General features: G+C 41.6%; 7 protein-coding genes across 13 annotated transcripts; 3 read left to right on the plus strand and 4 right to left on the minus strand.

Moving 5' to 3' along the window:
- Positions 1–2,000: 2,000 nt before the first annotated feature.
- On the minus strand, positions 2,001–3,373 carry LOC128259530 (pleiotrophin-A). Of its 3 annotated transcripts, none has more exons than XM_052991951.1 (5): positions 3,239–3,373; positions 2,739–2,981; positions 2,514–2,651; positions 2,239–2,418; positions 2,001–2,106 (listed from the first exon to the last, which is right to left on the minus strand). In XM_052991951.1, the coding sequence occupies exons 2-5, from the start codon at positions 2,953–2,955 to the stop codon at positions 2,084–2,086; spliced, it is 558 nt and encodes a 185-aa protein (XP_052847911.1). In that variant the 5' UTR covers positions 2,956–2,981; positions 3,239–3,373; the 3' UTR covers positions 2,001–2,083. The 3 variants fall into 3 exon arrangements, with proteins under 3 accessions (XP_052847911.1, XP_052847913.1, XP_052847914.1); XM_052991953.1 differs by having other exon boundaries at positions 2,739–2,974; positions 3,235–3,353; XM_052991954.1 differs by having other exon boundaries at positions 3,133–3,282.
- A 1,420-nt stretch (positions 3,374–4,793) lies between these two features.
- Positions 4,794–5,531, plus strand: LOC128259538 (uncharacterized). Its single transcript, XM_052991968.1, has 2 exons — positions 4,794–5,291; positions 5,348–5,531. The coding sequence occupies exons 1-2, from the start codon at positions 5,045–5,047 to the stop codon at positions 5,392–5,394; spliced, it is 294 nt and encodes a 97-aa protein (XP_052847928.1). The 5' UTR covers positions 4,794–5,044; the 3' UTR covers positions 5,395–5,531.
- On the minus strand, positions 5,385–6,367 carry LOC128259531 (39S ribosomal protein L17, mitochondrial). Its single transcript, XM_052991955.1, has 2 exons — positions 5,966–6,367; positions 5,385–5,904 (listed from the first exon to the last, which is right to left on the minus strand). The coding sequence occupies exons 1-2, from the start codon at positions 6,161–6,163 to the stop codon at positions 5,572–5,574; spliced, it is 531 nt and encodes a 176-aa protein (XP_052847915.1). The 5' UTR covers positions 6,164–6,367; the 3' UTR covers positions 5,385–5,571.
- Positions 6,368–6,522: 155 nt separating this feature from the next.
- LOC128259521 (staphylococcal nuclease domain-containing protein 1) lies at positions 6,523–11,946 on the plus strand. Its single transcript, XM_052991933.1, has 4 exons — positions 6,523–6,790; positions 8,045–8,885; positions 9,203–10,638; positions 11,039–11,946. The coding sequence occupies exons 1-4, from the start codon at positions 6,698–6,700 to the stop codon at positions 11,447–11,449; spliced, it is 2,781 nt and encodes a 926-aa protein (XP_052847893.1). The 5' UTR covers positions 6,523–6,697; the 3' UTR covers positions 11,450–11,946.
- Positions 11,857–12,902, minus strand: LOC128259532 (augmin complex subunit wac). Of its 2 annotated transcripts, none has more exons than XM_052991956.1 (4): positions 12,726–12,902; positions 12,561–12,681; positions 12,190–12,502; positions 11,857–12,135 (listed from the first exon to the last, which is right to left on the minus strand). In XM_052991956.1, the coding sequence occupies exons 2-4, from the start codon at positions 12,562–12,564 to the stop codon at positions 11,961–11,963; spliced, it is 492 nt and encodes a 163-aa protein (XP_052847916.1). In that variant the 5' UTR covers positions 12,565–12,681; positions 12,726–12,902; the 3' UTR covers positions 11,857–11,960. The 2 variants fall into 2 exon arrangements, with proteins under 2 accessions (XP_052847916.1, XP_052847917.1); XM_052991957.1 differs by having other exon boundaries at positions 12,863–12,883.
- A 91-nt stretch (positions 12,903–12,993) lies between these two features.
- LOC128259514 (disco-interacting protein 2) lies at positions 12,994–20,455 on the plus strand. Of its 4 annotated transcripts, none has more exons than XM_052991915.1 (16): positions 12,994–13,369; positions 13,695–13,766; positions 13,829–14,224; positions 14,274–14,653; positions 14,769–14,859; positions 15,051–15,603; positions 15,659–15,999; positions 16,057–17,379; positions 17,690–17,850; positions 17,914–17,995; positions 18,044–18,148; positions 18,204–18,573; positions 18,634–19,294; positions 19,350–19,798; positions 19,856–20,004; positions 20,064–20,455. In XM_052991915.1, the coding sequence occupies exons 1-16, from the start codon at positions 13,297–13,299 to the stop codon at positions 20,165–20,167; spliced, it is 5,310 nt and encodes a 1,769-aa protein (XP_052847875.1). In that variant the 5' UTR covers positions 12,994–13,296; the 3' UTR covers positions 20,168–20,455. The 4 variants fall into 4 exon arrangements, with proteins under 4 accessions (XP_052847875.1, XP_052847877.1, XP_052847876.1 ...); XM_052991917.1 differs by having other exon boundaries at positions 17,741–17,850; XM_052991916.1 differs by having other exon boundaries at positions 14,277–14,653.
- Positions 20,296–23,390, minus strand: LOC128259524 (probable G-protein coupled receptor Mth-like 14). The gene is given in 9 exon segments (XM_052991941.1): positions 20,296–21,099; positions 21,160–21,281; positions 21,338–21,414; positions 21,476–21,899; positions 21,963–22,120; positions 22,123–22,151; positions 22,206–22,619; positions 22,691–22,829; positions 23,289–23,390. Coding segments are annotated over 8 exon segments (1,602 nt in total). The 5' UTR covers positions 22,807–22,829; positions 23,289–23,390; the 3' UTR covers positions 20,296–20,837.
- Between the last annotated feature and the right edge of the window lie 71 nt (positions 23,391–23,461).

Consider the following 23,461-nt stretch of genomic DNA (forward strand, 5'->3'; position numbering starts at 1 on the left):
ACAATTATGTATATCAAAATACAAGTAGATACAGTTTTCAGCCAGTTTGAGTTCATATCTCTTTTTCCCAGTTCCATTTTGTTTCCAAGTGCTCAACCAAACTTGTTTTGAGTGCTTCTCTGAGAGCCTGATTTACATTGGTTAAAAAACAAAGAGAGGACACAGACAAGTAAAATAAACAGCAAGAAATAAATGCGCTTAAGCTAAAGTAGTTTCAAACGGAGAATATAAAATAAGGAAGATATCAAATACCGGGTACTCACTAAAGCCACTCAAACGAAAGAAATACCTCACATTCAAAATCTTCATTACAGTTCAATCTAAACGCAAATTTAATTTTTATTTTCTTTAACAATTCAGTCTAACCATATGGACAAATAATAATTCTGAGAGCTTTCCGAAATTTCCCCCTTTAAAAAGACCTGCTTTGAACTTCTACACGAAAATGTGAAGAATATAATTGATCACTTAAAAATTGATAACCGCCTTTTGCTTAATCTAAAGGCGGATTCCCTTTTTTTGTCTCACGAAATTTAATGTGCGCATGGTCGTTATCTCAGAAAAAAAAAATTCTCTTTTATGTGTTTAAAGCTAAGCACAACAAACTACTTAAAAGATAAACGCAAAAACAATAAAATAGATTCACCATCGCAGAATATCGTTTTTTGCCGATTCCCCTTTATAACGTTCGTCATTTTACATTCCTTGTAAGAATTTGTATTGGCCCATCAAATTGTTGTATCAAAATTATGGTACGCTTTATTCCGTAATATATGTATTTATTAAAGTTCAGTTACTTTTTTCTTATGTTGTATACGTACGTAAACAAATTTCACTTTATTTTGAGGGAGTTGTTTCCTTCTCTTCCTTATGGAATTAAAACACTCAGATAAATTCTGCCCCTAACGATGATGTTTTTACGAATAGCATGCTGTATGTAAGTGAGCTGTTCTTCTTGATTTTGTAGTTATGAATTCACGTGTATGGTTGTAAAACTGCTTACAGACAAATACATTAAGTCGTAGTTAACGTTCTAAGTTTATATATGTGTTTATTTAAAAGGTAAACCACATCTTCGAAATGGTGCAATTTTTGATCAGAATATGTATGAATGTAAGTATCTATGTATGTATGTATTTATTTTGACTATCATAATAATTTTGGGAATGGTATTTCCAAACTTTGAAATGTACCCAAACAAAGTGAGTTGTAAACTACTTTAAAATGCCAATCGCCTACGTTGTAACTAAGACGAATCCGTGATCTTGACCCGTCATGTCTTTTTCTTTGTCTTTCAGTTTCCTTTTTTCTATAGTAAATTTTTATTTTTACAATATTTACACTAAGTGTTTTATTCATTTATTATTATCTGCGAATGACAAACTTTTTACCGTCTCTATGAATTCAATATTGTTTTTGTCGGAATATAGAGATCAGACACAGAAGCTAATACTTGCCAATTTTTTACATCAATAATCAGATTAATTGTTTGGTTTTCATTTTAGATTTACGGTTAATATTATTCAAATTCAAAAATTTAAGAACAACTCTGCTAAATTGATGGAAGTGGTGTTGACATTTTCTTTTTCTATTATTTTAGGTGGTGTAAACAGTCACACAATTTAATAGGCTGCATTTCATAATTAATCTTTATTTTGAAAACGCAATTGCCTTTCCAGTTTGGATCATTTTAGAGAATAACGCATGTTGGCTTGGATGTAAATATGATTTAATTTTTGGATAAAACTAAATATTTTGGTATTTATGTAGGTGTGGTATTGTATGAATATATTTTTATTTTGCATTGCATAAATATGTTAAATTCCGCAAAGTTGCTATTACGTCTTACAGTAGAACGTACTGTCGTTTATATTAAGTTTATCGTTTGCTTGAAAACCGAACTACAACATTAATCAATATGTGCATTTATTTAAAATGCTTTTCGGGTATACATAGCTGACAGTTAATGTCATTACGATTTTTTTGTTATAAATTTATTAAAAAATAAGTTTATTATAAATTTTTAGCATCGGAGTGATGCAAACCAACACTGGGCATTTAAAATTATCGAGTATAAAATCACTTAAGCGCGTCCTTTGCGAGTAGCTGCATGTAAATTAAAGACAGAGAAAATGATGTTTTGAATTGAAAATTATAATTTTCAAGATGGTCTTTCAAAAGTTTGTTTACGTTTTGTAACTAAGCATTCAATCGATAATCCTAAACTAGAGAACTGACCTTTATCTTTGTTCTTACGCTGTTCTTTGGCACTCTTGTCCTTGGACTTTCCGGGCTTGCAGTTCTTCTTAATGACACGCGTTGCTTCGCAGGACGGATCACTGCTTGCTTTTAATTTATCAGCTCTAGTCATTTGTCCAGTTGCGCAATCCGACCAGGATCCCTTTTCATACCGGCATGCTGTTGACATGGGAAGAAAGCGATAGATCTCGATGTAGGAACTTTGCCCAAGAACATTCATAACTTAAAAAATAATAACTGCTTTTATGTGTTACCTTTTTTACATTTCTTCTGAATGGTTCGCGTTTGGTCGCACGCTGGATCGCCCTTCTTTAATGTCAAGGTTCTGGAACGTGTATTGGTTTTTGTATCGCACTCAGTCCAAGGATTCTTGCCATATCGGCACGACAAGCCTAGACATATTAATACCAAACTAAATTAATTCCTGGACCAGGCGCGTAACCACATTCTCTTATAGTGCCTAAAAGCTTTCGACTCACCGTCGCTCTTGGTGCCCCGTTCATTCCTTATTAACACTTCGTGATCGTCCTCCTCCCATACTTCTCCTTGTATAGCTGTTGTGGGCTGGGTCTGCTCCGCCACAGGAAGTGCGAGAGGTGTTTCTTGGCCCTCTGTGGTGCCTAACACTGTGCTGCACAACACCCCCGACCATGTCACAAACGATGCCAGTAGAAGCGCTTTATAATTATTTCTCATATTGTGACTTCTCCTGCTTCTGCCCACTGCGAAAAAGAAAAACTATACCTTATGGTAGATACATTTAAGGGTATATCCGTTTAAAAAAAGCTAATAGCTAAAGTAAATAGAGTTAATTTGTATCTTTGAAAGAAAAGAAACTAAAAAAAATAAAATTTTCACCAAAAAAACTTTTACATCAATTCAGCTCTATTGCACAGAACAGTATCTTAACGTTTAAATTTATGACCAGTTTTTTGGGCTCTTTCACACTTGCACACAACCGATAAAATTGAGGACCGACCGTTAGTTATACACACAAAAGAACTCCAGACTCAGACTCAGCTTAGAATGGCTTTAAACGACAGATTGTATCAACTGCTCTCGTTGCGCTACTCTTCTAAACTGAATGGAAAGATATAAGGACAGCAGCATAAAAGGCCATGGCATGTATAATATCCTGCAGGATTTTATGCTCATAAGAAAGCCCTTTCTCTCGTTTTTTCGGTCGTGTGTACTGAGAGAGTGCGCACCGACGCCTGGACTTTTATCAATGAGCTGCGCATGTTCTACACTTAAATATTTTAAATTTTATTTTTATCCTGAATGCTGGTTGCTTAACAGGCTCCCGTGAGTTACAATCTAGGCTAAAATAAATGGGCGTCAAGTATGGTCGGAGGAATTGAAGCAAATGTGTTTCCAAGCGTACATTGCAGGAAACTAGAGAGGCCTGCTATGTCAATTAGTCCGTAACAGTCTGGTTAAAATACGCCTATCTGGTCTATATTATTCTACCGGGGTTAATCAATGGTCACTGGAAGGTGGTATATGCTCAAAGTCCGCCTTTCCTTGCCTTATTTACTATATTAAAAGTTTGCAAGCCCAGTAGTTCGCTGTAAGCAAATATGTTTTAACACCTCTCTTTAAATTAAAGGGTAAAGTTTGTACAATACGAAATAATTATTATTATTGTTATATATATGCGCCAAAGCGAAAACGTGTTTGCCGCGAAATAAGGACAAAGTGTACTTCGCTTACCCGCGTCAGATGTGCATAATTGCCATTGCAACGCCTCGTAACCAACAACTTGGGGTCAGTATGTAGGCGCTATTGAGTCCAACAGCTGTCATAAAATTTAATAATGCAAATGTAATTAAGTCATCTGACCCTGCTCACGTGGTCAGACTGTCGTTGTGTTCTGCAACCGCACCTCAACAATGAAGTTGATGATGTACCCTAACACTCTTTTACCAAGGCCCTATGTAGTTAAAATAAATCCTGATGGATAACAAAAGTATGAAGAATTATTTGAATGTTTTAGTTAAGCTTATTTGTCGATTTTTACATTAGAGCCGAAGAATTCTATAAGAAATGCTAATAGAATTATAGCACCGGACGAGCGGTTTGTAAACTTCAAAGCCTTAAATTCTACACATGACATAAACTTAATATTGTCTCTTAAAGAACTATATAATAAAATTGTTTTCCAACGATCATGATATTACTGCTTCGCTCTGAAAAAAGTTGTATTCTTTCGTATATAGAAATTTCTATTAGAGGCAGTTTTTATTACGTCGTGTTCGATTTTATGCCCAGTTCAAACTAACTCATCCTACAACCATTAAAGTGGATACTCGAATATGCACTTTAAAACCATCTAAAAGTCGACATTTCTGGACCGGCCGAATTAAATGTGAAAGAAACTACGAACAAAGCCGGTGTTCCAGTCAGTTGAGCAACCCCACTCATACCGTATTTCGGGAGTACACGAACAAAAGCTTCCGGTGAAAAGTAGAGGTGAAGTTATCATTGATTCTTTGGCCAGTGTGCCGAACTCGTTTCCATGGCAACTTTTGGGGTTCAGGAACATGAGCGAATTATTATGCATCAGCGCGTAGGTCCCTCCAGTGCTTATCAGTTGTTGGATAGCTCTTTGTGTCGGCAGCAACTTCGGACTCCTACAATCTGTGACCAAATTGAAAATACATAGCAACGTATATAAAACAAAATTCAAACCTATAATTAATAATTCTTTCCAAACTTCGGTCGAGAAGAAAACTATGAGCACCTCATCAATTACAATAACTTCGAGGAGACTATCACAATAATTATGCCTATAACGCACAGTTTAGCAAATACATCCGAGAGAAAGATTTATTTGGCTTGCTTCCTGCTCTCCAACGTTGTTATGCTCCTTGCACGGCCTTTGGCTCTGCCAGTAATCAACGACGTCTCGGCCTGTAAGGCTATTGCAACTTGTGATCCGTTTCTGCCCTTCTGTGCAACCTCATCAAATGAGCACCAATTTTTCTACAGCCACTGTGAAATGTTGCGGGAAACCTGCCTTACCGGGAAGAGTAAGTAGTCCTTTACAAGATGTAGTTCTTGAAACGCTAATTTTGTTAAATTCCAGCTTGGAAAATGGATTACTTCAGCCATTGCAACGTCAGTAAGCTTTAGCACGTTAGGGCTTGTAGTGACTATGGACCGTAGGCTGATTATAGAACAAGCGATTTCAAACAATTTTTGTGTATATACAAACATTTATAATAAAACGGCTTTTAAGTCTTAACTGTGTTCTAAGCGAAATCTCCCTGCCGGCCTTAATTAGTAGCATCTAGGGAGTCAAGGGACTAACTAGTTAACTAAGTCGGACAGTTTTTGACGTCTGAACTCTTTCCTCGCCTCGTCAAGAAGCACATTCTGCAGCAGATTCCGGTTCTGAGAGTGATCCGCCAAAAGCGAGGGGTAGGGATTGCCGCGAAGCTCCAGCACAGACTGCCTGTAGTAAATCCCGGGATAGTCCCGAGGGGCTTTGTACATGCGAGTGTAGGAAACAGTATAATTTTCATAGCGCGGAACCAGCACCTTGAAGAGCTTGTGCACCAGTTGCTTCTCCAGGAGCCAGTAATCAGCCAGTTCCATTGTAGCATTGTGTCGGTCCCCATGGCGTATGGCATTGGAAATGAGCTGCAGGAGAATACATTTATAGACGGAGTGCCTTGCAAATCAAAGATCGGTGGTTGCTTACCAGCTCGGCGTAGCCACGGGCTTCATCAGCTCGATTGTAGAACAGCTCAATGCGCTCATGCTTTACCAACGCCGTTACGGTCTTACGCAGCTTAAGCAGCCGCCCCTCCGGTCCGTCCGCGTTCTTCAGGTTGCGTTTTTTGGGTCTGACCGCGATGCGCAGCTGAGACATGAGCTTTGTTACATCGGCCTGATTCATTTTAGCTGCTTTATAGCAATTTAACAAACACAAGAAATTAAATCACGTAACGCAATGCACCGGCGGACAGCTGACGATATCGATATTTGATGCCGATGCTTGGGGGAAGCTGACTCGATAGCTATCGATAGCGCGGGCAGTTTTTCCACCTCTACAGCACGGTCCCTTTAATCGGCAATGTTTAATCGTCGTTTTCTTTACATTTCTGTTAGGAAAACGGGCAGCGCTGCGGCAAAAAGGAAGCAGTGTAGAGATGGAAGTGAATCGATGTTGCCCCGCCAAACATCGATATAATCGATATTGGCATCGATGTTGAGCCACATCCAATCGATATCGGCATCGATGTTTCTCCACCCCCAGCACTGTCACTGTGTGAAAATTTTTAGATTTTGTGCGGTGCGGTTCGTTTTCTTGCTCCAATAAGTTCATTAGGCTGGAAGCGGTGTTTAGCCCAAAGCGCAATCAAAGCAATATCCGACATCGAAGCCTAGTGCCACGGCCCTCTGCTAGTAACTCCCCGCATCCGAAAAGAAAATGGCAACAGCAGCAAGTAGCGCGACAGCTGCCGGAGCAGCGAAAGACGCCCCGCCAGCGCCTGCGAAGTCGTTGTCCGGCGTTGTGAAGCAGGTAAGTTGGTCATGGTTGGTTTTGAGCTTCTGCGTTTTGGGGTCACTCAGTTACGCCCCCTGGCCACTGGAAAGCCTGCAAATCCTGTACTATATTTCATCAGCGTGGCAATAGCGGCGGCCAAAGCGGCCGAGTCCAACTCTGACTGGTGCGAGGGAGACGCGTATAGACTCGGTGCGTGTGTGTGACACGTTGCACACGCTCGTCCGATCCGAAGAAATGAAAGTTATCGTAGGTGCCAAGCTGGCAGATTTTCTCCGGCTGCTGGCCGTGTTGTTGTGGTATTGCTACGTCACCAGGACAGTTTGTTCGCAGTCCGACGTTTAAGAAGCAGCTCCCTTTGGACCCGCCCCACAATTCAAACGAGATTTAGTGCGCCCAACGGGTTCGTTTCTAACCTCCTAAGCGAATACGGAGGCGTTCAGAACACTGTCTGGGAGTCATTTTCCAATATTTCTGAATGTAACTGGCCTGGGCGAGCATATTTCATCGCCTACTCTAAACTCTTAGCTGCCGACGATGCTCAGTCGCCACTTTCAGTCAGCTCCGTGGACTTTTGTCCGCACCAGAGGTGATAACAATTATCAGTTTCCAGTGGCTAAAAAGTTTCGCGGCAGAATTTAGCTTGGTGACGTTGGCACACAGCAAGCAAAGGCTCGACATCCTTTTCGTTTGGGCTTCTCTGTCAAAAACCTGTTGATCTTACAGGTAATAGCCGTCGCCCCGGTACCTGCCATTTACATATTGCCCATTTGTGTATAGGTTATTCATGAATAACTATTTACTCATATGTACATCCAGTACAGACATCTCAGATCTGAGAAAATGCCCAAACTACGGACGTTCCCAAGATGCTTGCATTTGCATTTCTTCTGTCGTAAACCGGTTTGGAAAAGGCCTGTTTGCAGTAAGGGCAAATCACCGAATTCATTGGCCTGCATGAACAAATCCGAGGACCGGTACTTGATTTTCGATAGGGCCTATGCGGCAGATTTCTCGCGCAGGCGCAATCTGCTGCATGTTTCTTTTAATTTAATTAAATAAACAAACGCGATACCATAGTTTTTTGTTGCTAGAATATTTTTTTTACTTTCCAAATGTTCCCCAATTCGTCGTGATTTTAACAAATATTGGGTACATCGATAGTTCTATTGGCTGCGAAACGATAGGGGCCATCGTTATACGTCCACCTCTAGCCTACTAGCCACACGTGCATTTAATTTAACCTCACTCGCAAACCCCCACCTTTTCCAGGTTCTCTCCGGCGACACTGTGGTTATCCGCGCGACCAAAGGTGCCCCGCCCCCGGAGAAACAAATCACCTTCTCGCATGTCCTGGCCCCGAAGTTGGCTCGTCGTCCCGGCGCCGGCGGCGACGAGACCAAGGACGAACCCTGGGCCTGGGAGTCGCGGGAGTTCCTGCGCAAGAAGCTGATTGGTGTTGAAGTGACCTTCACGTTCGACAAGCCCGCCAACTCGAACCGGGAGTACGGCTTTGTGTGGATCGGCAAGGACAAGGAAACTGGTGAGAATGTGGTCGAGTCCATTGTGCGTGAGGGCCTGGTATCGGTCCGCCGCGAGGGACGTCCCACGGCTGAACAGCAGACCCTCATCGAGTTGGAGGACCAGGCACGTGCCGCGGGCCGCGGCAAATGGTCGACCAACGCGAGTGTCGCCGACAAGGTGCGCAACATTAAGTGGGCCCACGAGAACCCCGCCCACCTGGTCGACATCTACGGCGGAAAGCCCGTTAAGGCTATCATCGAGCACGTGCGCGATGGCTCCACCGTCCGCGCATTCTTGCTGCCCGACTTTCACTACATCACGCTGATGATTTCTGGCATCCGGTGTCCAGGGGTCAAGTTGGACGCTGATGGCAAGCCTGACCTGAGCGTTAAGGTCCCGTTTGCCGACGAAGCTCGCTACTACGTGGAGACCCGCCTCTTGCAGCGGGATGTGGAAATCCGCCTGGAATCGGTCAACAACTCCAACTTTATTGGCACGATTTTGTACCCGAAAGGCAACATTGCCGAGTCATTGCTGCGCGAGGGACTTGCCAAGTGTGTCGACTGGTCCATGGCTGTTATGAAATCTGGTGAGCTTAACTATTTGCTATATTTACTGGAAAGAAAACCAAAGTGATAATGCTTTGGTTTGCCAAGTTCGCAGCTCGATTGCACAGCTCAGCACCGAATTGGTTAACAACCTATGGTTGTGCTGTTAACTGTTTGCAATTGGTTGCCAGAAAAAAGACGGACTCCAAGAATTTTGTGACTTATTGTTGTCACTGCGTTCATTTCACCCCGTCAACATCGACTTTTTCAGCTTGATTTCGCATTAAAATTATATTTATATTCCGTCACTTATTTATATTCCTTCACTAAACTATTACACTGTCGGTGTACTTTTCAGGCGCTGATAAGCTGCGTGCTGCGGAGCGTGTTGCAAAGGAAAAACGCCTGCGCCAATGGCAAGACTATCAGGCAAAAACACCCACTTTTAATTCGAAAGAGAAGGACTTCTCCGGAACAGTGGTGGAGGTTTTTAATGGCGATGCTATCAATGTACGCCTATCCAACGGTCAAGTAAAGAAGGTCTTCTTTTCGTCCATCAGGCCGCCGCGTGACCAACGGGCGGTGGTTGGAACCGACGGCGAAGAAATCGTAAAAGCCCCCCCCCGCGGAAAGAACTATAGACCACTCTATGAAATTCCGCACATGTTTGACGCTCGCGAGTTTCTGCGCAAAAAGCTGATAAACAAGAAAGTGCAGTGCAACCTGGACTACATCTCGCCCCCACGTGAAAACTTCCCTGAGAAGTACTGCTACACGGTCTCGATTGGTGGTCAAAACGTTGCAGAGGCTATGGTGGCCAAGGGCTTGGCTACATGTGTGCGCTATCGCCAAGACGACGATCAGAGATCTTCCGCCTATGATCAATTGATTGCTGCCGAGCAGCAAGCTATCAAGGGATTGAAGGGACTGCACGCAAAGAAGGATAATGCAACACTGCGGGTAAACGACCTGACTGTTGACCATTCCCGAATTAAAGTCCAGTACTTGCCGTCGTGGCAGCGAGCTCTGCGTAGTGAGGCCATTGTTGAGTTTGTTGCAAGCGGATCGCGCCTCCGACTCTTTGTGCCAAAGGACAGCTGCCTTGTCACATTCCTCCTAGCAGGCATTTCGTGTCCGCGCTCTTCCCGCCCGGCGCTAAATGGCGTTCCCGCCCAAGAGGGAGAACCGTTTGGCGACGAGGCTCTTACCTTTACTCGGGAGCGTGTCTTGCAACGAGATGTTTCCGTGCATATCGATACCACCGACAAGGCTGGTTCTTCAGTGATCGGTTGGCTTTGGACGGACAGCGGTGCAAACTTGTCAGTTTCCCTAGTTGAAGAGGGCCTTGCGGAAGTGCACTTTAGTGCGGAAAAATCTGAATACTACCGCCTGCTGAAGAGTGCTGAAGATCGCGCCAAGGCCGCCAAGAAGAACATCTGGGCCAACTATGTGGAACAAGTGCCTGAGGAAAAAACAGTTGTTGAGGAGGAGAAGGAGGACAAGGTGGTAGTGGAGCGTAAAGTCAACTACGAAAACGTAATTGTCACTGAGATTACCGAAACTCTGACATTTTTCGCGCAGTCCGTGGAAAACGGATCCAAACTTGAGTCACTAATGAGCAAGCTTCATGCAGATTTTCAGTCTAATCCACCCATAGCTGGATCGTACACCCCTAAGCGCGGCGACCTAGTGGCCGCTCAATTTACTCTTGATAATCAATGGTACCGCGCCAAGGTGGAACGAGTCCAGGGCAGTAACGCTACCGTCCTGTACATAGATTATGGCAACAAGGAGGTAAGAACAATTCCATGTGTAGACTATACTTAGCAAGTTCCTTAGATCCGTTTCCGGCTTGAAGAGAAACGCATGAGTCATAAACTTGCCAAATTAAAAATGCTTCTCCGTGTGACTATAAACGTTGTGTGAGGGCGTTATCTAAACCCTACAGCTGTGCTAAATGTGATCTCCATGCCGAGTCGTGTTTTATTCTCTGCAAAGGTGCGGAGGTTCTTCCATATTTTTTGGCTCAACCACTCGTCCAAAGCAGCAGGATAATACACGTTCGAGGCGAGAGCGCAGAGCGGCTGGGGGCGCCCAAACCATGCTTCAAATGTCTTCGACTTGCGACACTCGCAAAAATAACACAAATTAAGAGATATATTGTGAAATATTGTAACCCTTATCCCTTTTTCAGACTCTGCCCACAAACCGTTTGGCCGCCTTGCCCCCAGCCTTCAGCAGCGAAAAACCGTACGCCACGGAGTACGCGCTGGCCTTAGTCGCCCTGCCAACTGACAACGAAGACAAGGAAGAAGCCTTGCGTGCCTTTTCCGAAGACGTATTGAACCACAAGGTCCAACTTAATGTGGAGCTAAAGGTCGCTGGTTCGCCGAACTTGGCCACGCTGCACGATCCAACCACTAAAGCCGATTTCGGAAAGCAGTTGGTCGCCGAGGGCCTTGTGCTAGCCGAGAAACGTCGTGAGCGCAAGCTCAAAGACCTTGTGGACCAGTACAGAGCCGCACAGGAGGCAGCTCTAGCCGCACACCTGGCCATCTGGAAGTACGGCGACATAACACAGGACGACGCGCCCGAATTCCGCTAAAAGACGGCAGAATACGTGCAGTAGGCCTGTAGCGTGGAGCGCGTTGCTAGCCGAAATGTTTGTCTGCCAGATACCCGCCCTTTATATACATAACAACAAGCAACAACTTAAAGAATATGAAATTACTAATTCTATCTATACACACCAATATATATGATACATATACCACATTGGAAATACATACATACATATGAACAATGGCATGGAAGAACACAGTACACTTTTTGTATGCTTTAAGCAGCTGGCAAATTACCACAAATTATTTGGTCTTCTAGTTTTTCCAGTCACGATCTTTTAAATAAATATTTGACACAACCTAGCAACAATTGGAAAAATTTGTAAACGCTTGTCCTCCATAAAGTATAATACCAGAAGAGAGAAGCATGTAAACCTTGTAAACCTCAACATTGTCTTTTAAATTTGCAGATTTTATGTTATTGTAAAATGTTTTTTGCATTACTGAGTAAATACAATTAAATAATTTTTTAAAAAACCAACTCAAAGGAATTTACTAACGCCGCTCAAGCGAATCCACCTTCTCGATAACGCTTTCTATGTTGAAGTCCTTTGGAATCTTGAGAGTTTTTTGTCGGTCCAACAAGGCCTGTTTGCTGGCAAGCTGTTGACTGTTTCGTTGCAAGACGACGGTGTCCGGGATCAGTCGGTCCTTAGCAGCAGCTTTAAAACTGTAATGGAAGATTTAGTCGGAAGTATGACTAAACGGGACCGCTCCCCCTTACCGATCCAACACGGCCACGTCCCCAGCCGCTTTCTCGATGGACGACTTGATGCGTTGCAGCTCTAAACGTTGCTGTGCCTTGGTCCGTTTGGTTTCCAGACAGTCCTTTTTTGTGGAGTAGTAAAAGTCGCGCAGAAGGTTAATATTAATATCGTGGATATGGGTAAGGGCATAGTATTGGGCGCATTTTTCAAGAAGTATTAGGTCGTCGTCGGAGAAATCGCCGAGCTCGATGCTCGCCAGTTTCAATAGATTTTCGAAGTGCTGGCCAAGGCCCTTCAATGATTTGATTTCCTCTTGTAATTTCACGTTCTCTGCCATAGATAATCACAGTCAGTTTCTGAAGGCCTAGTTTAGTTTAAATAAACTCACGCATTCTTAATGGAGATGGCAAACTATCGATGGCAGCACAGGCAATTCTTCCTCGTCGCTTAAAATCACTTTTGCAAAAGTTGACAAAGTTGAATAGAAACTAAATACTATTCGTAACCAACTGCAAAATGTTATATTAATCAAAAAAACTGCATTATTGCCTACTGTTTAGAAAACGATTATCACAAAATGCAACGTTTCAGGGCTGCGATATGAATGAAAACAAGTTAGGTTCAGCTATAATGGAAAATCAGGCACAAATACAAAAATAATAAACAGAATCTCCTATTTAGGACATTAACTTGTGAAAACTTTTAAAAATTTATGCAATCAGATTGCTGGTATTATTAAGACAGTGTGGCCGAATATCGAAACAAAGAAAATACCATTTTCCCAGTAGTACGGTCAAATTATTTATCAATTTTTCGCTAGCCATAAAATCGATTTGTACTGCTGCTTTTCTTTGTTTACTTTCCTTGAGCAAATTCGTAATAAATATTCGTAAAACATCAGTCAATATCGGCACGATGTATTTGGTCTGCGGGAGCTGCAGGATCTATTGATTTGGCCCGAAAAATGTTAAATAAAATGAATACGAATCGATCGATTTTCGTCTTCGAAGTGGGAAAGTAGCGAGCGGTGTCTCAGTTTTGGTGTGTGTGCAGCGGCCAGCAAAAGTTAAACGCCTAAAAGGAAAGAGTTAAAAAAACAGGAAGCTACTTAGAATTCTTCGGCCATGGAGCACCCTTCCTCGTTGCCTGGTTATGTCCGCGAAAAGCTCGCTGAACTGGACTTGGAACTCTCTGAAGGTATACTAATTTTCGCATGTTCGCAATACTTATGAAATCCAAATAATGCTGTTAAACGATAATGAGTTTGTGGAAACATGGCCCTCAAATGTTCAGGCACAGCTAATTCAACAACTTTATAAAGTGCTGTTCATGGATTTCGCAGACACACGCACACATAGACAGGCATCAATTAAAGAAAAGTGTGTGTATGCCGAGTGTTCGTACGTTCAGCACTGGTTAATGATTGTGTCGCTATTCTTCACTAATAAGAGCAGACCCAGACCCAGCTGACTGATTTGGTCTAACGCAGCTGCTGAGAACCCTTTCCCATTTGCATTTTCAGGTGACATTACTCAGAAGGGCTACGAAAAAAAAAGGGCAAAGTTGTTGCAGCCATTCCTGAAAAAGCATGAAGGTATGTGGACTCAGAAATAGTTTGTCATGTTGCTGATTTCACTTCCTCTTCTCTGCCCCAAGTCGACAAGGTGAAGAGTACACCGCCACCGCCATACTACAATGTCAAAGATGCCAACAACAGCAGCAGCCACGGTAACGTCAGTAGTGACGGCGTCATAGTGTCCAGCGAAGGCTACAGCTATGTCACCGAAGTGCCCTCATTGTCCTCCTCGCAGCAAAGACATTCCAAAAAGATCGAATTCCAAGTTGGAAAGTCGTCGGCGCTGCAAGGTGGACATGTTGGGGCTCCCGGCTACGAAAATATGCGACCACAGGGTGGAGCAGTCGGCGATCCCGGATATCAGAATACTCGCGAGCCTAGTGGCTTTCAGAGTCAGCAGTCTACAAATAGTAGTCAGCATCGTCAACGACGCACACAGCGCAAAGTAACGCACAATGAGAAACGCTATCATTCTGGTGAGTAGTGCGAATTGGCAGAGATAATTTACTCGTCTTTAAATCCCAGAAGTACGACAAGAGGCTGTGCAGCAGGCCCTAGCAGCTCTTAAAGGTCGACCAAAGCCCAGCCTTCCGATGCCGTCGAAGCGCACATCTGTCCTGAACCGAAGCCCTGGATGCAATGATGAGCTGGACTCATCGACAGATGACGAATCCATTCCCGAGGAGAACATTTCCCCCGACAAGGAGTACAACTACCCGCGGGATCATATAAGCAACAGCATTCTGCCACCCGAACCAATAATAAAACCTCCAATTCGTGAATCATCGATAGGCTCACAGCCGCATTCGAGACTGGACGTAAAACAGAACCAAATGCCAAATCCGAAGTATACTTCATCGAATAGCGCTCCAGATAGGCGACCACCACAAAATTTGCCTCCCCTTGTGAGTAATATAACATTGTATTGATTGTATTACTGATTTGATGGTGTGTTCTGCCCCAGATCAGAGGAAGTAGTATGGGTTTCAGAATTGTATTTAATCGATCGTTTTTATACAGCCAACATCAGACACTTCAAGCACGGACTCGCCGCCCATTGCATACAAGAGAGAGAATGACCTTTCTGACAAAGCGTTCAAGCAAAAGCAGTGTAAGTAATTGAATTTCCTACCTAATTAAACACGTTGCTGGATTCAGCACAAGTGGAGTGGTTTACAAATGTTTGTGCAAACGTATGTACTTTCGTACCTTAAATGTGCACACCCAGGAAATAGATGGAACTTTCGCTCAATCTGGTCATTTTAAGTACATACATGTCGTCTTTTTTTGCTTTTTCATTAGTCAACGCTCCTGACATCACACAATTTAATAATGCTCATCGTGCTGCGGACAGAGTTACACGATATGTTAACGTATCTCAGAATGAATTAAACGAGGCAGATGCCAATGGCAAGTGGAAAGTGTCTGCCAAAATACAGCAACTGCTAAACACTCTTAAAAGACCAAAGCGCCGACCATTGCCAGAGTTCTATGAAGACAATGACATTGAGCTAGAGATTGCTGCCAACACAAAGGATCCCAATGCACCGAAACCGGAGGGCAGCACCATGACTCCCGTGCAGGGTGAGCAACTGTCGATACCAGCAGGACTTCCACGGACGCTGGAGTGCGCACTCCAACGATATGGCACTAATTCTTTTAAAAGTCCCATGGCTACGGTCCTTGATCCCAATGGAAAAATAACAACTACCTTAACGTATGGGAAACTACTGTCGCGCGCACAAAAGGTTGCGTATGCTTTGTCCACAAAAATATTTAGCAAGGGTCCTGAACAAGTAACCCTTAAGGCCGGTGATCGTGTTGCCTTGGTTTATCCCAATAACGACCCATTAAGGTTAGTAAAAACACTTATTTTTATTTAAAACAAATCTAAATCAAAGAATTTACAGTTTTATTACAGCCTGGTATGGTTGTATGTTTCGGGGCTTAGTGCCTCTTCCAATAGAGTTGCCGCTTTCAAGCTCGGATACACCTCCGCAGCAAGTGGGATTTTTGTTAAGTTCTTGTGGCATAACTGTGGCACTAACCTCAGAGGCCTGCTTAAAAGGTCTTCCAAAATCAACCACTACGGGGGAAATAGCTAAGTTAAAGGGATGGCCACGTTTGCAGTGGTTTGTAACTGAGCATTTGCCCAAACCGCCAAAGGAATTTAATGTGGGCAACTTACGGGTCGATGATTCCGCCGCAGCTTACATAGAATACACGACTGATAAGGAAGGCAGTGTTATGGGTGAGTGCACCCATCGACAACTACCAAAAACATGTAACAACTATGCATTTTTTTCAGGTGTCACCGTAACCCGCGCTGCAATGATCAATCATTGCCGTGCTCTGACTATGGCCTGCCATTACACCGAGGGCGAAACAATTGTTTGTGTCTTGGATTTCAAGCGTGAAGTTGGATTATGGCATTCAGTTTTAACTTCAGTTCTAAATGGTATGCATGTCATTTTCATACCCTATGCTCTGATGAAGCTGCGACCATCCAGCTGGATGCAATTAATAACAAAACACCGGGCTTCTTGCTGCTTGGTGAAGAGTCGTGATCTACACTGGGGCCTATTAGCTACTAAAGATCATAAAGATATCTCGCTCTCTTCCCTTCGTATGTTGCTAGTAGCCGATGGCGCCAACCCCTGGTCACTTTCTTCGTGTGACCAGTTTTTGAGCGTTTTTCAAGCAAAAGGTTTACGCTCAGATGCGATTTGCCCGTGTGCTAGCAGTTCCGAAGTATTTACTGTTTCCCTTCGCCGTCCTGGACGAGGATCCTGTGGATTTAGTCCATCAGCTACAGGACGTGGTGTACTTTCCATGGCAGCACTTTCACACGGAGTGGTGAGGGTGGATAGCGAGGACTCATTAACTTCACTGACTTTGCAGGACTGTGGACAAGTCATGCCAGCAGCACAAATGGTAGTCGTAAGATCGGAAGGAGTCCCAGTGCTATGCAAAACCGATCAAGTTGGAGAAATTTGCGTTACTAGTGGTTCCACGAGCGCTAGCTACTTCGGTCTCGATGGAATGACAAATTCTACTTTTAAAGTTCAACCTCTATTGGAAGAATTCGAACAACTAAAAGATGGAAATGGCACGGTAAATGTAATTTCCAAACAAATTGGCGAAGAGTTTTACGTAAGATCGGGTCTTCTGGGCTTTCTTGGTCCTGGGGGCCTGGTATTCGTCTGCGGATCCCGCGATGGTCTTATGACGGTAACTGGTCGAAAACACAATGCAGATGACATAATTGCCACAGTATTAGCAGTGGAACCAATGCGTTTTATTTACCGGGGACGCATAGCTGTATTTAGCATTAAAGTACTTCGCGACGAACGGGTGTGTGTTATTGCCGAACAGCGGCCCGACTGCTCTGAGGAAGAAAGTTTCCAATGGATGTCACGCGTTTTGCAGGCGGTAGACTCTATTCACCAGGTTGGCATTTATTGCCTGGCGTTGGTTCCACCAAATCATTTGCCCAAGACTCCTCTTGGGGGTATACATTTATGTGAGGCAAGAAGAAGATTTTTGGAGGGATCCCTTCACCCAGCGAATGTGTTGATGTGCCCACATACATGCGTCACCAATCTGCCAAAGCCACGAGAATTACATCAAGGTAAGTTCCAGGTTTAATCAAATTGCATACGTTTAAGTAATTGGCTTTTTGGTCTTTCTGCTTTATTTACCTTATTAAAATACAAATATTGCTTTCCTCTATTTTTAACTACCAACAACACATCAACAATGCTGCGATTACTACTATGACCACTACAACACTCAATTGCAAAAATAACAACACTGTTTATATCGACAAAAAAACAAATTTTAACACAACTAATAAAATCGCCTTTATTAATCTTTTATTAAATGAACCCTTGTACAAAAACAACAAATCATTATACTACTAACCATTCCCCAACAAAAAGGTGTGCAAACTGTCGCAAAATTAAGCTCATCATCTGGATGTGGTATTACAGACACGGGTGTAGGACCAGCCTCCGTGATGGTTGGAAATTTAGTACAGGGTAATCGCCTGGCTGAAGCCCATGGACGGGACGTTGGATTGGCCGAAGATTGTGAGCGAAAGGTTGGTCAATATACTCCAATTTATAAAGTGTTGTAAATTTTGAAATGTTCGAACCATCAACAGCCCCAACTTATAACAGGTGTTTTGCGTTGGCGAGCTAACACCTCTCCAGATCACATAATATTTACGTTGCTGAATTCTAAGGGTAAGTTCTTATTTTTATACATAAACGTATTCTAGATTGTTCTTTTAGGTGCCATTGCCAAAACTCTGACGTGCTCCGAGCTACATAAACGCGCGGAGAAAATAGCTGCATTATTACAAGAGCGAGGAAGAATTGAGGCAGGCGATCATGTTGGTATGAATTTGTAGATAGATACTTTAATAGAAAAGAATAACCACATTTTTTGTAGCGCTTATTTTTCCTCCGGGACTTGATTTGTTGTGCGCGTTTTATGGATGCCTATATTTGGGTGCAATACCAATTACCATACGGCCTCCACATCCACAAAATTTAAATACAACCTTACCGACTGTCCGTATGATTGTTGACGTTTCAAAAAGTGGCATTGTACTCTCTATACAGCCCATTATTAAGTTACTAAAATCACGAGAGGCGGCTACCTCTATTGACCCAAAGACATGGCCACCCATATTGGACATTGATGACAACCCAAAACGCAAATATGCTGGAATAGCCACGGTCACCTTTGACTCTAGCGCCTATTTGGATTTCAGCGTGTCAACTTGCGGACGCCTTAGCGGAGTTAACATTACGCATCGGTACTTAAATTAAAATCACAATGAAATATTATTTTATTTTAATTTTTGTTAAATCAACAGATCTCTCTCTAGTCTGTGCGCCAGTTTAAAATTGGCCTGTGAGCTATATCCTTCTCGTCATGTTGCATTGTGCTTGGATCCCTATTGTGGCCTTGGCTTTGTAATGTGGACTCTTATTGGTGTATATAGTGGCCACCATTCAATACTTATCGCACCCTACGAAGTGGAAGCAAATCCCAGTTTGTGGCTGTCAACTCTTTCTCAACATCGTGTTCGCGACACCTTCTGTTCATATGGCGTAATAGAATTATGCACTAAAGCCCTCAGCAATTCCATACCTTCCCTCAAACAACGAAACATTGACTTGCGTTGTGTACGGACCTGTGTGGTAGTTGCTGAAGAGCGCCCAAGAGTGCAGCTGACCCAGCAGTTCTGCAAGCTGTTTCAAGCGCTTGGCCTCAATACTCGCTGTGTCTCCACTTCCTTTGGATGTCGTGTAAATCCAGCGATTTGTGTCCAAGGAGCTAGTTCTGCAGAGAGCGCTCAGGTGTACGTTGATATGAGAGCACTGCGAAATAATCGAGTGGCTTTAGTGGAGCGCGGAGCTCCAAATTCGCTGTGTGTAATTGAATCGGGGAAACTCCTACCAGGAGTTAAAGTGATCATAGCAAATCCCGATACCAAAGGTCACTGTGGCGATTCGCATTTGGGTGAAATTTGGGTAATCTTTTGTTAATTTTATATTAACCATAACTAAGGTTTTACCTTTTTTTTAGGTTCAAGCTCCTCATAATGCAAATGGATACTTTACCATTTACGGCGATGAAACTGACTACAATGATCACTTCAACGCCAAATTGGTGACTGGGGCCACATCTGAGTTATATGCACGTACTGGATATTTAGGATTCTTACGGCGAACCGAATGTTCTCAGGCAGCCTCATTACTAGATGAGACGACACCAAGTGTGGCTAGTCGCGACAGTGATACAGAATCGTTAAATTCCATAAGTCAATTGCAATTAAATTTTTCAAGTGCTTCGTTGGGTGGAAACACTGAGCATAGCCTAATTAGTGGCGCAGGCAATTCCAATGACCAAGAACTACATGATGCAGTATATGTAGTAGGAGCTGTTGATGAAGTGATTTCTTTACGTGGAATGAACTATCACCCAATTGATATCGAAAATTCAGTAATGCGCTGTCACAAAAAAATAGCTGAGTGGTAAGTAGTTTAAAAGGCACAATTGTTATTATTTTTCAACGCATGTTTTTTACGTAGCGCCGTTTTCACCTGGACTAATTTATTAGTCGTGGTTGTTGAACTAGACGGCAATGAATCAGAAGCTTTGGATTTGGTTCCCTTGGTCACAAACACAGTATTAGAAGATCATCAGCTTATAGTTGGTGTTGTTGTGGTTGTTGATCCAGGTTTGTAAACGAACAATTTTAATGTATCAAATTAATTTGTATTTAAAAATTTTTTTTAGGTGTGGTGCCTATCAACAGTCGGGGCGAAAAGCAACGAATGCATTTACGGGATGGCTTTCTGGCCGACCAATTAGATCCCATATACGTAGCATATAACATGTAAATACACATTAATTCTTATGATGAAATCGCCACTACGCATTAAGGAAACGTAAGAAACCGCTTTCATCTATCTATTTTATTTAAAAAGAATCGCAATCCACTAACAAAACATAAGTTGGCTCATTTTGGTTCGAACCGCCCACATAGTTACACATTTCCTTTTAGATTATTAGCATAGATGGTAAAACATTCTTACAATAAATGGACTATTTAACTTTATACGACCATAAAGTGACAACAAACATTTAATATTCATGTATAAGTCTAAATAAACCGCAATTTACATACATTTTTGATATCTTTTTGCTTAAAAAAAATGTATAATATTCTGAGTTATTTGTAAAGGATGCTGCCAAAAGTCTTCTTTCTATCGCAGGTAGTATGCACGTCGGAATGGGCTAAAAGCTAGTTGTATTTCCAATATATATATTTTATTTTATAAAAATCGAATAACTATATAGCTTTTATAGCTGTAAGGGCATATAAAGTACGGCTTGCAAGTACTGTTGAACCTAACAACTACAGGGAATAATATTACATTTATAAATATGTTACTTTTATTTTTTATATCCTAACTTTCTTGTGCTCTTCCTAATCATTTTGTTGGGTGATAAATTTTCAACTGAGAAAAATATTAATTGTAATAAGTATTTTATATATTAATTTAATCTCTATGTGGGACTGTTATTATTACTAAGAGCTTGGAGTTCGGTGCCTTCGATTTCGTGGGAACCACGATCATACCACCACCGTAAAATTATTGTGCGACGTCTCCTTACAACAAGAAATATAAGCAACACCCAAACGCCTTGAAGCCCATTCGCCATGTCGCAAAGTAGTAAATAATTAGAATTCGATCCTGAGTAAAATGTGACTATTTCGAGTAGCCAGCTTATAACCATAATTATTCCAAGTAAGCTGACGCATTTGGCGCTGAAAAAAGTAAATAGCTAATCATTATCAACGTGTGAAGGAAATAAAATTTACACTCACTCCTTTTTTACATCTTCGTATTTCTGTTGATCAAACAATAAATTTTGATGAACTTGACCCATCTTTTCAGCTTTTTCGTATCCATTTATACGTTGAAATCCAAAGAATGATATGATGTTAATCTGAAGATGTACGGCGAGTGAAATACATGAGATGTAGTTTGGCTGAATTAGCTTACCAAAAAACTAAGAAAAAGGACCGTGGAAACTGGTGGTATAAAGTAACGTTGCGAGTCTCTTATTGATTCCGTGAGACCTTTAAATAAAAAATAACATTTAGTTAATAAATTAAATTATTAAGGTAAAGGTAACCTTGCCTTGGAGAAAGTAAGACGGCATTCCTGGTAATCCCTTTTGAACTGTTAGCGCAACTATTGTAGCCGGTCCAGAAAAAGCTAATCCAGTGTAACATGCAAAATTAAACGTTGCCCAGGACTTTGAAAGCTGAATGCAGCAGGGCAACTTGTACCACACATTTAAGAGAACATTAAAGCATACGCAAAAGTACCAGAAAAAGTAGCTTAAAATAAAAAATTGTATAACGTATCCAATAAATCCTTGGTTTGGAATTCCATATATGTGTACGACGGAGTGCACAAAGTATCCAGAAGCCAAACACATTGACATCAAACTTAGGGAGAGACCGTGCAAGTTACGCAGTGAGCGAAGTGTCATGTGTAAGTAGCTAACTAGTAGAAGACAAGGCATAGATATAAGCATTAAAATGGCAACAAAAACAACCTGGAATGAGTTTTCATAAATTAGTTTTTTGTTATAAGGGTGGTCTGGGTAATCAATACTTACTTTTGCGAAAGCAATTTGTTCTTCAACTTGTGTGACACACGTGAACGCAAACAAATGTCCTGACTTATCAACATCCAAGCAATAGTTTTCTTCAACTGTGTAAGACTCATTGCCAAACTTGTCAATAATTAACAAGGAACCGTCTTGCAAAACAAAAATACGTCCTCCTGATCGTCATATTGAAGGGAGCTAAACTTGAAGAATTTTTACTTTGCTAATACACTACATTCAGTTGTTAAATACCTGTTACAAGGATTGCCGATGTCAATGTCTAGGGAAGTCGGTATTTCCAAATCTTCAATGCAGTTATCAAACAGAACTGCACTTATAATAGTTGGTCTAAAATTTATAATGCCGTTGTCACACATAGAATCACTTTGATTTTCGCGATATATATCTAAATTTTCGCCATGTGGACAGCATTTTCGCAAACGTGAAGATTCTTTTGCTATAGGTTGTTTTCTGAATTTTTCACGCTGAGAACAATCTGACGGGGCTGATGGTTTTTCTTTAGGACTTTGAAGCGGTGCAAGGGATGAATGCTTACTACCGATTATAGTTTCAGTTGAATAGCTTTCGTCCGCAACAGGTGATACTGATATTATTGCGTCCCATACGACGGTAGAAGTTACTTCTAATGTGTCTTTATGAATAATACTGATAGAATATTTAAGAATATGAAAAAAACATATCAAGTAGTTTTATTTTAAAGTAAGATAATTTCTTACCTTGAATTTTGTAAATCCTTAAAATGGTTGTGCATATCGGTTGTCTGTGCCAATGCTTCGGAGTACGCTTTTAAACTGATCAAAGCTAGGATGATTTTCCAATAACCTAAATTCATTTTGATTACCCTTTTATATCAATCTGGAATGATATACATGAAAATTATAAACTTTTTAGTTTGGAAATAGTAACTTTGCGGTTTTAAGTCCGAGGACACGATAAGTATGTAAACAAAAGCTTTTTACGTTCATTTATTGTTAAAAAAAAAAGAAATATGAATTTATCTTATCTTTAAGAAACCAAAAGAATTAGTGTTATTCCTCCCTATTTTTATGTTATCTTTATAAAACACATGACGTCAGAATGCCATGCAAGTTAGCTGGAACCACATTCTTTAGAAATGATTAAAACTCATCGAATTATATTAGAAAACCCATATTTAAAGATACACTTATGACATTAATATTACGAAAAATATTTTTGATGACCTAATAAATATATTTTGTAGTTGAGTAGAATCTAATTTATTTCAGTATCAAAATACAAAGATAATTTTTTCATGGCCAAATAAGCCTGTCATGTAAATTAGAGTTTACGCACATGTGGAATAATACAACTTTTCTGGTAACTGTTTGGAATGCAACCACTGAGGTTGAAGTATAAAGTAATACTAGCGAATAAAAAGTCGGTATTCCGCCGAAGAATCGGGTTGTGCAGGTGATAAGATAACAATGTGTACAGGGCTACAAAATCAAGAGTTTACAGGTAAGTTT

This window comes from Drosophila gunungcola, assembly GCF_025200985.1.
Source record: "Drosophila gunungcola strain Sukarami chromosome 3L unlocalized genomic scaffold, Dgunungcola_SK_2 000005F, whole genome shotgun sequence".
Classification (NCBI taxonomy): Eukaryota; Metazoa; Arthropoda; class Insecta; order Diptera; family Drosophilidae; genus Drosophila; species Drosophila gunungcola.

Bases quoted from the DNA above. Each gene is read 5' to 3' on its own strand.
- LOC128259530 (XM_052991951.1), bottom strand. From the start codon at position 2,955: ATGAGAAATAATTATAAAGCGCTTCTACTGGCATCGTTTGTGACATGG. The intron at 2,652-2,738 runs GTGAGTCGAAAG...TAATATGTCTAG, and splicing joins ACGGGGCACCAAGAGCGACG to GCTTGTCGTGCCGATATGGC. The intron at 2,419-2,513 runs GTAACACATAAA...CCATGTCAACAG, and splicing joins TCAGAAGAAATGTAAAAAAG to CATGCCGGTATGAAAAGGGA.
- LOC128259538 (XM_052991968.1), top strand. From the start codon at position 5,045: ATGCCTATAACGCACAGTTTAGCAAATACATCCGAGAGAAAGATTTAT. The intron at 5,292-5,347 runs GTAAGTAGTCCT...GTTAAATTCCAG, and splicing joins AACCTGCCTTACCGGGAAGA to CTTGGAAAATGGATTACTTC.
- LOC128259531 (XM_052991955.1), bottom strand. From the start codon at position 6,163: ATGAATCAGGCCGATGTAACAAAGCTCATGTCTCAGCTGCGCATCGCG. The intron at 5,905-5,965 runs GTAAGCAACCAC...ATTCTCCTGCAG, and splicing joins CCCGTGGCTACGCCGAGCTG to CTCATTTCCAATGCCATACG.
- LOC128259521 (XM_052991933.1), top strand. From the start codon at position 6,698: ATGGCAACAGCAGCAAGTAGCGCGACAGCTGCCGGAGCAGCGAAAGAC. The intron at 8,886-9,202 runs GTGAGCTTAACT...TGTACTTTTCAG, and splicing joins CATGGCTGTTATGAAATCTG to GCGCTGATAAGCTGCGTGCT. The intron at 10,639-11,038 runs GTAAGAACAATT...TCCCTTTTTCAG, and splicing joins TAGATTATGGCAACAAGGAG to ACTCTGCCCACAAACCGTTT.
- LOC128259532 (XM_052991956.1), bottom strand. The intron at 12,136-12,189 runs GTAAGGGGGAGC...CTTCCATTACAG, and splicing joins GACGTGGCCGTGTTGGATCG to TTTTAAAGCTGCTGCTAAGG.
- LOC128259514 (XM_052991915.1), top strand. From the start codon at position 13,297: ATGGAGCACCCTTCCTCGTTGCCTGGTTATGTCCGCGAAAAGCTCGCT. The intron at 15,604-15,658 runs GTTAGTAAAAAC...AAGAATTTACAG, and splicing joins CCCAATAACGACCCATTAAG to TTTTATTACAGCCTGGTATG. The intron at 19,799-19,855 runs GTAAGTAGTTTA...TTTTTTACGTAG, and splicing joins CACAAAAAAATAGCTGAGTG to CGCCGTTTTCACCTGGACTA.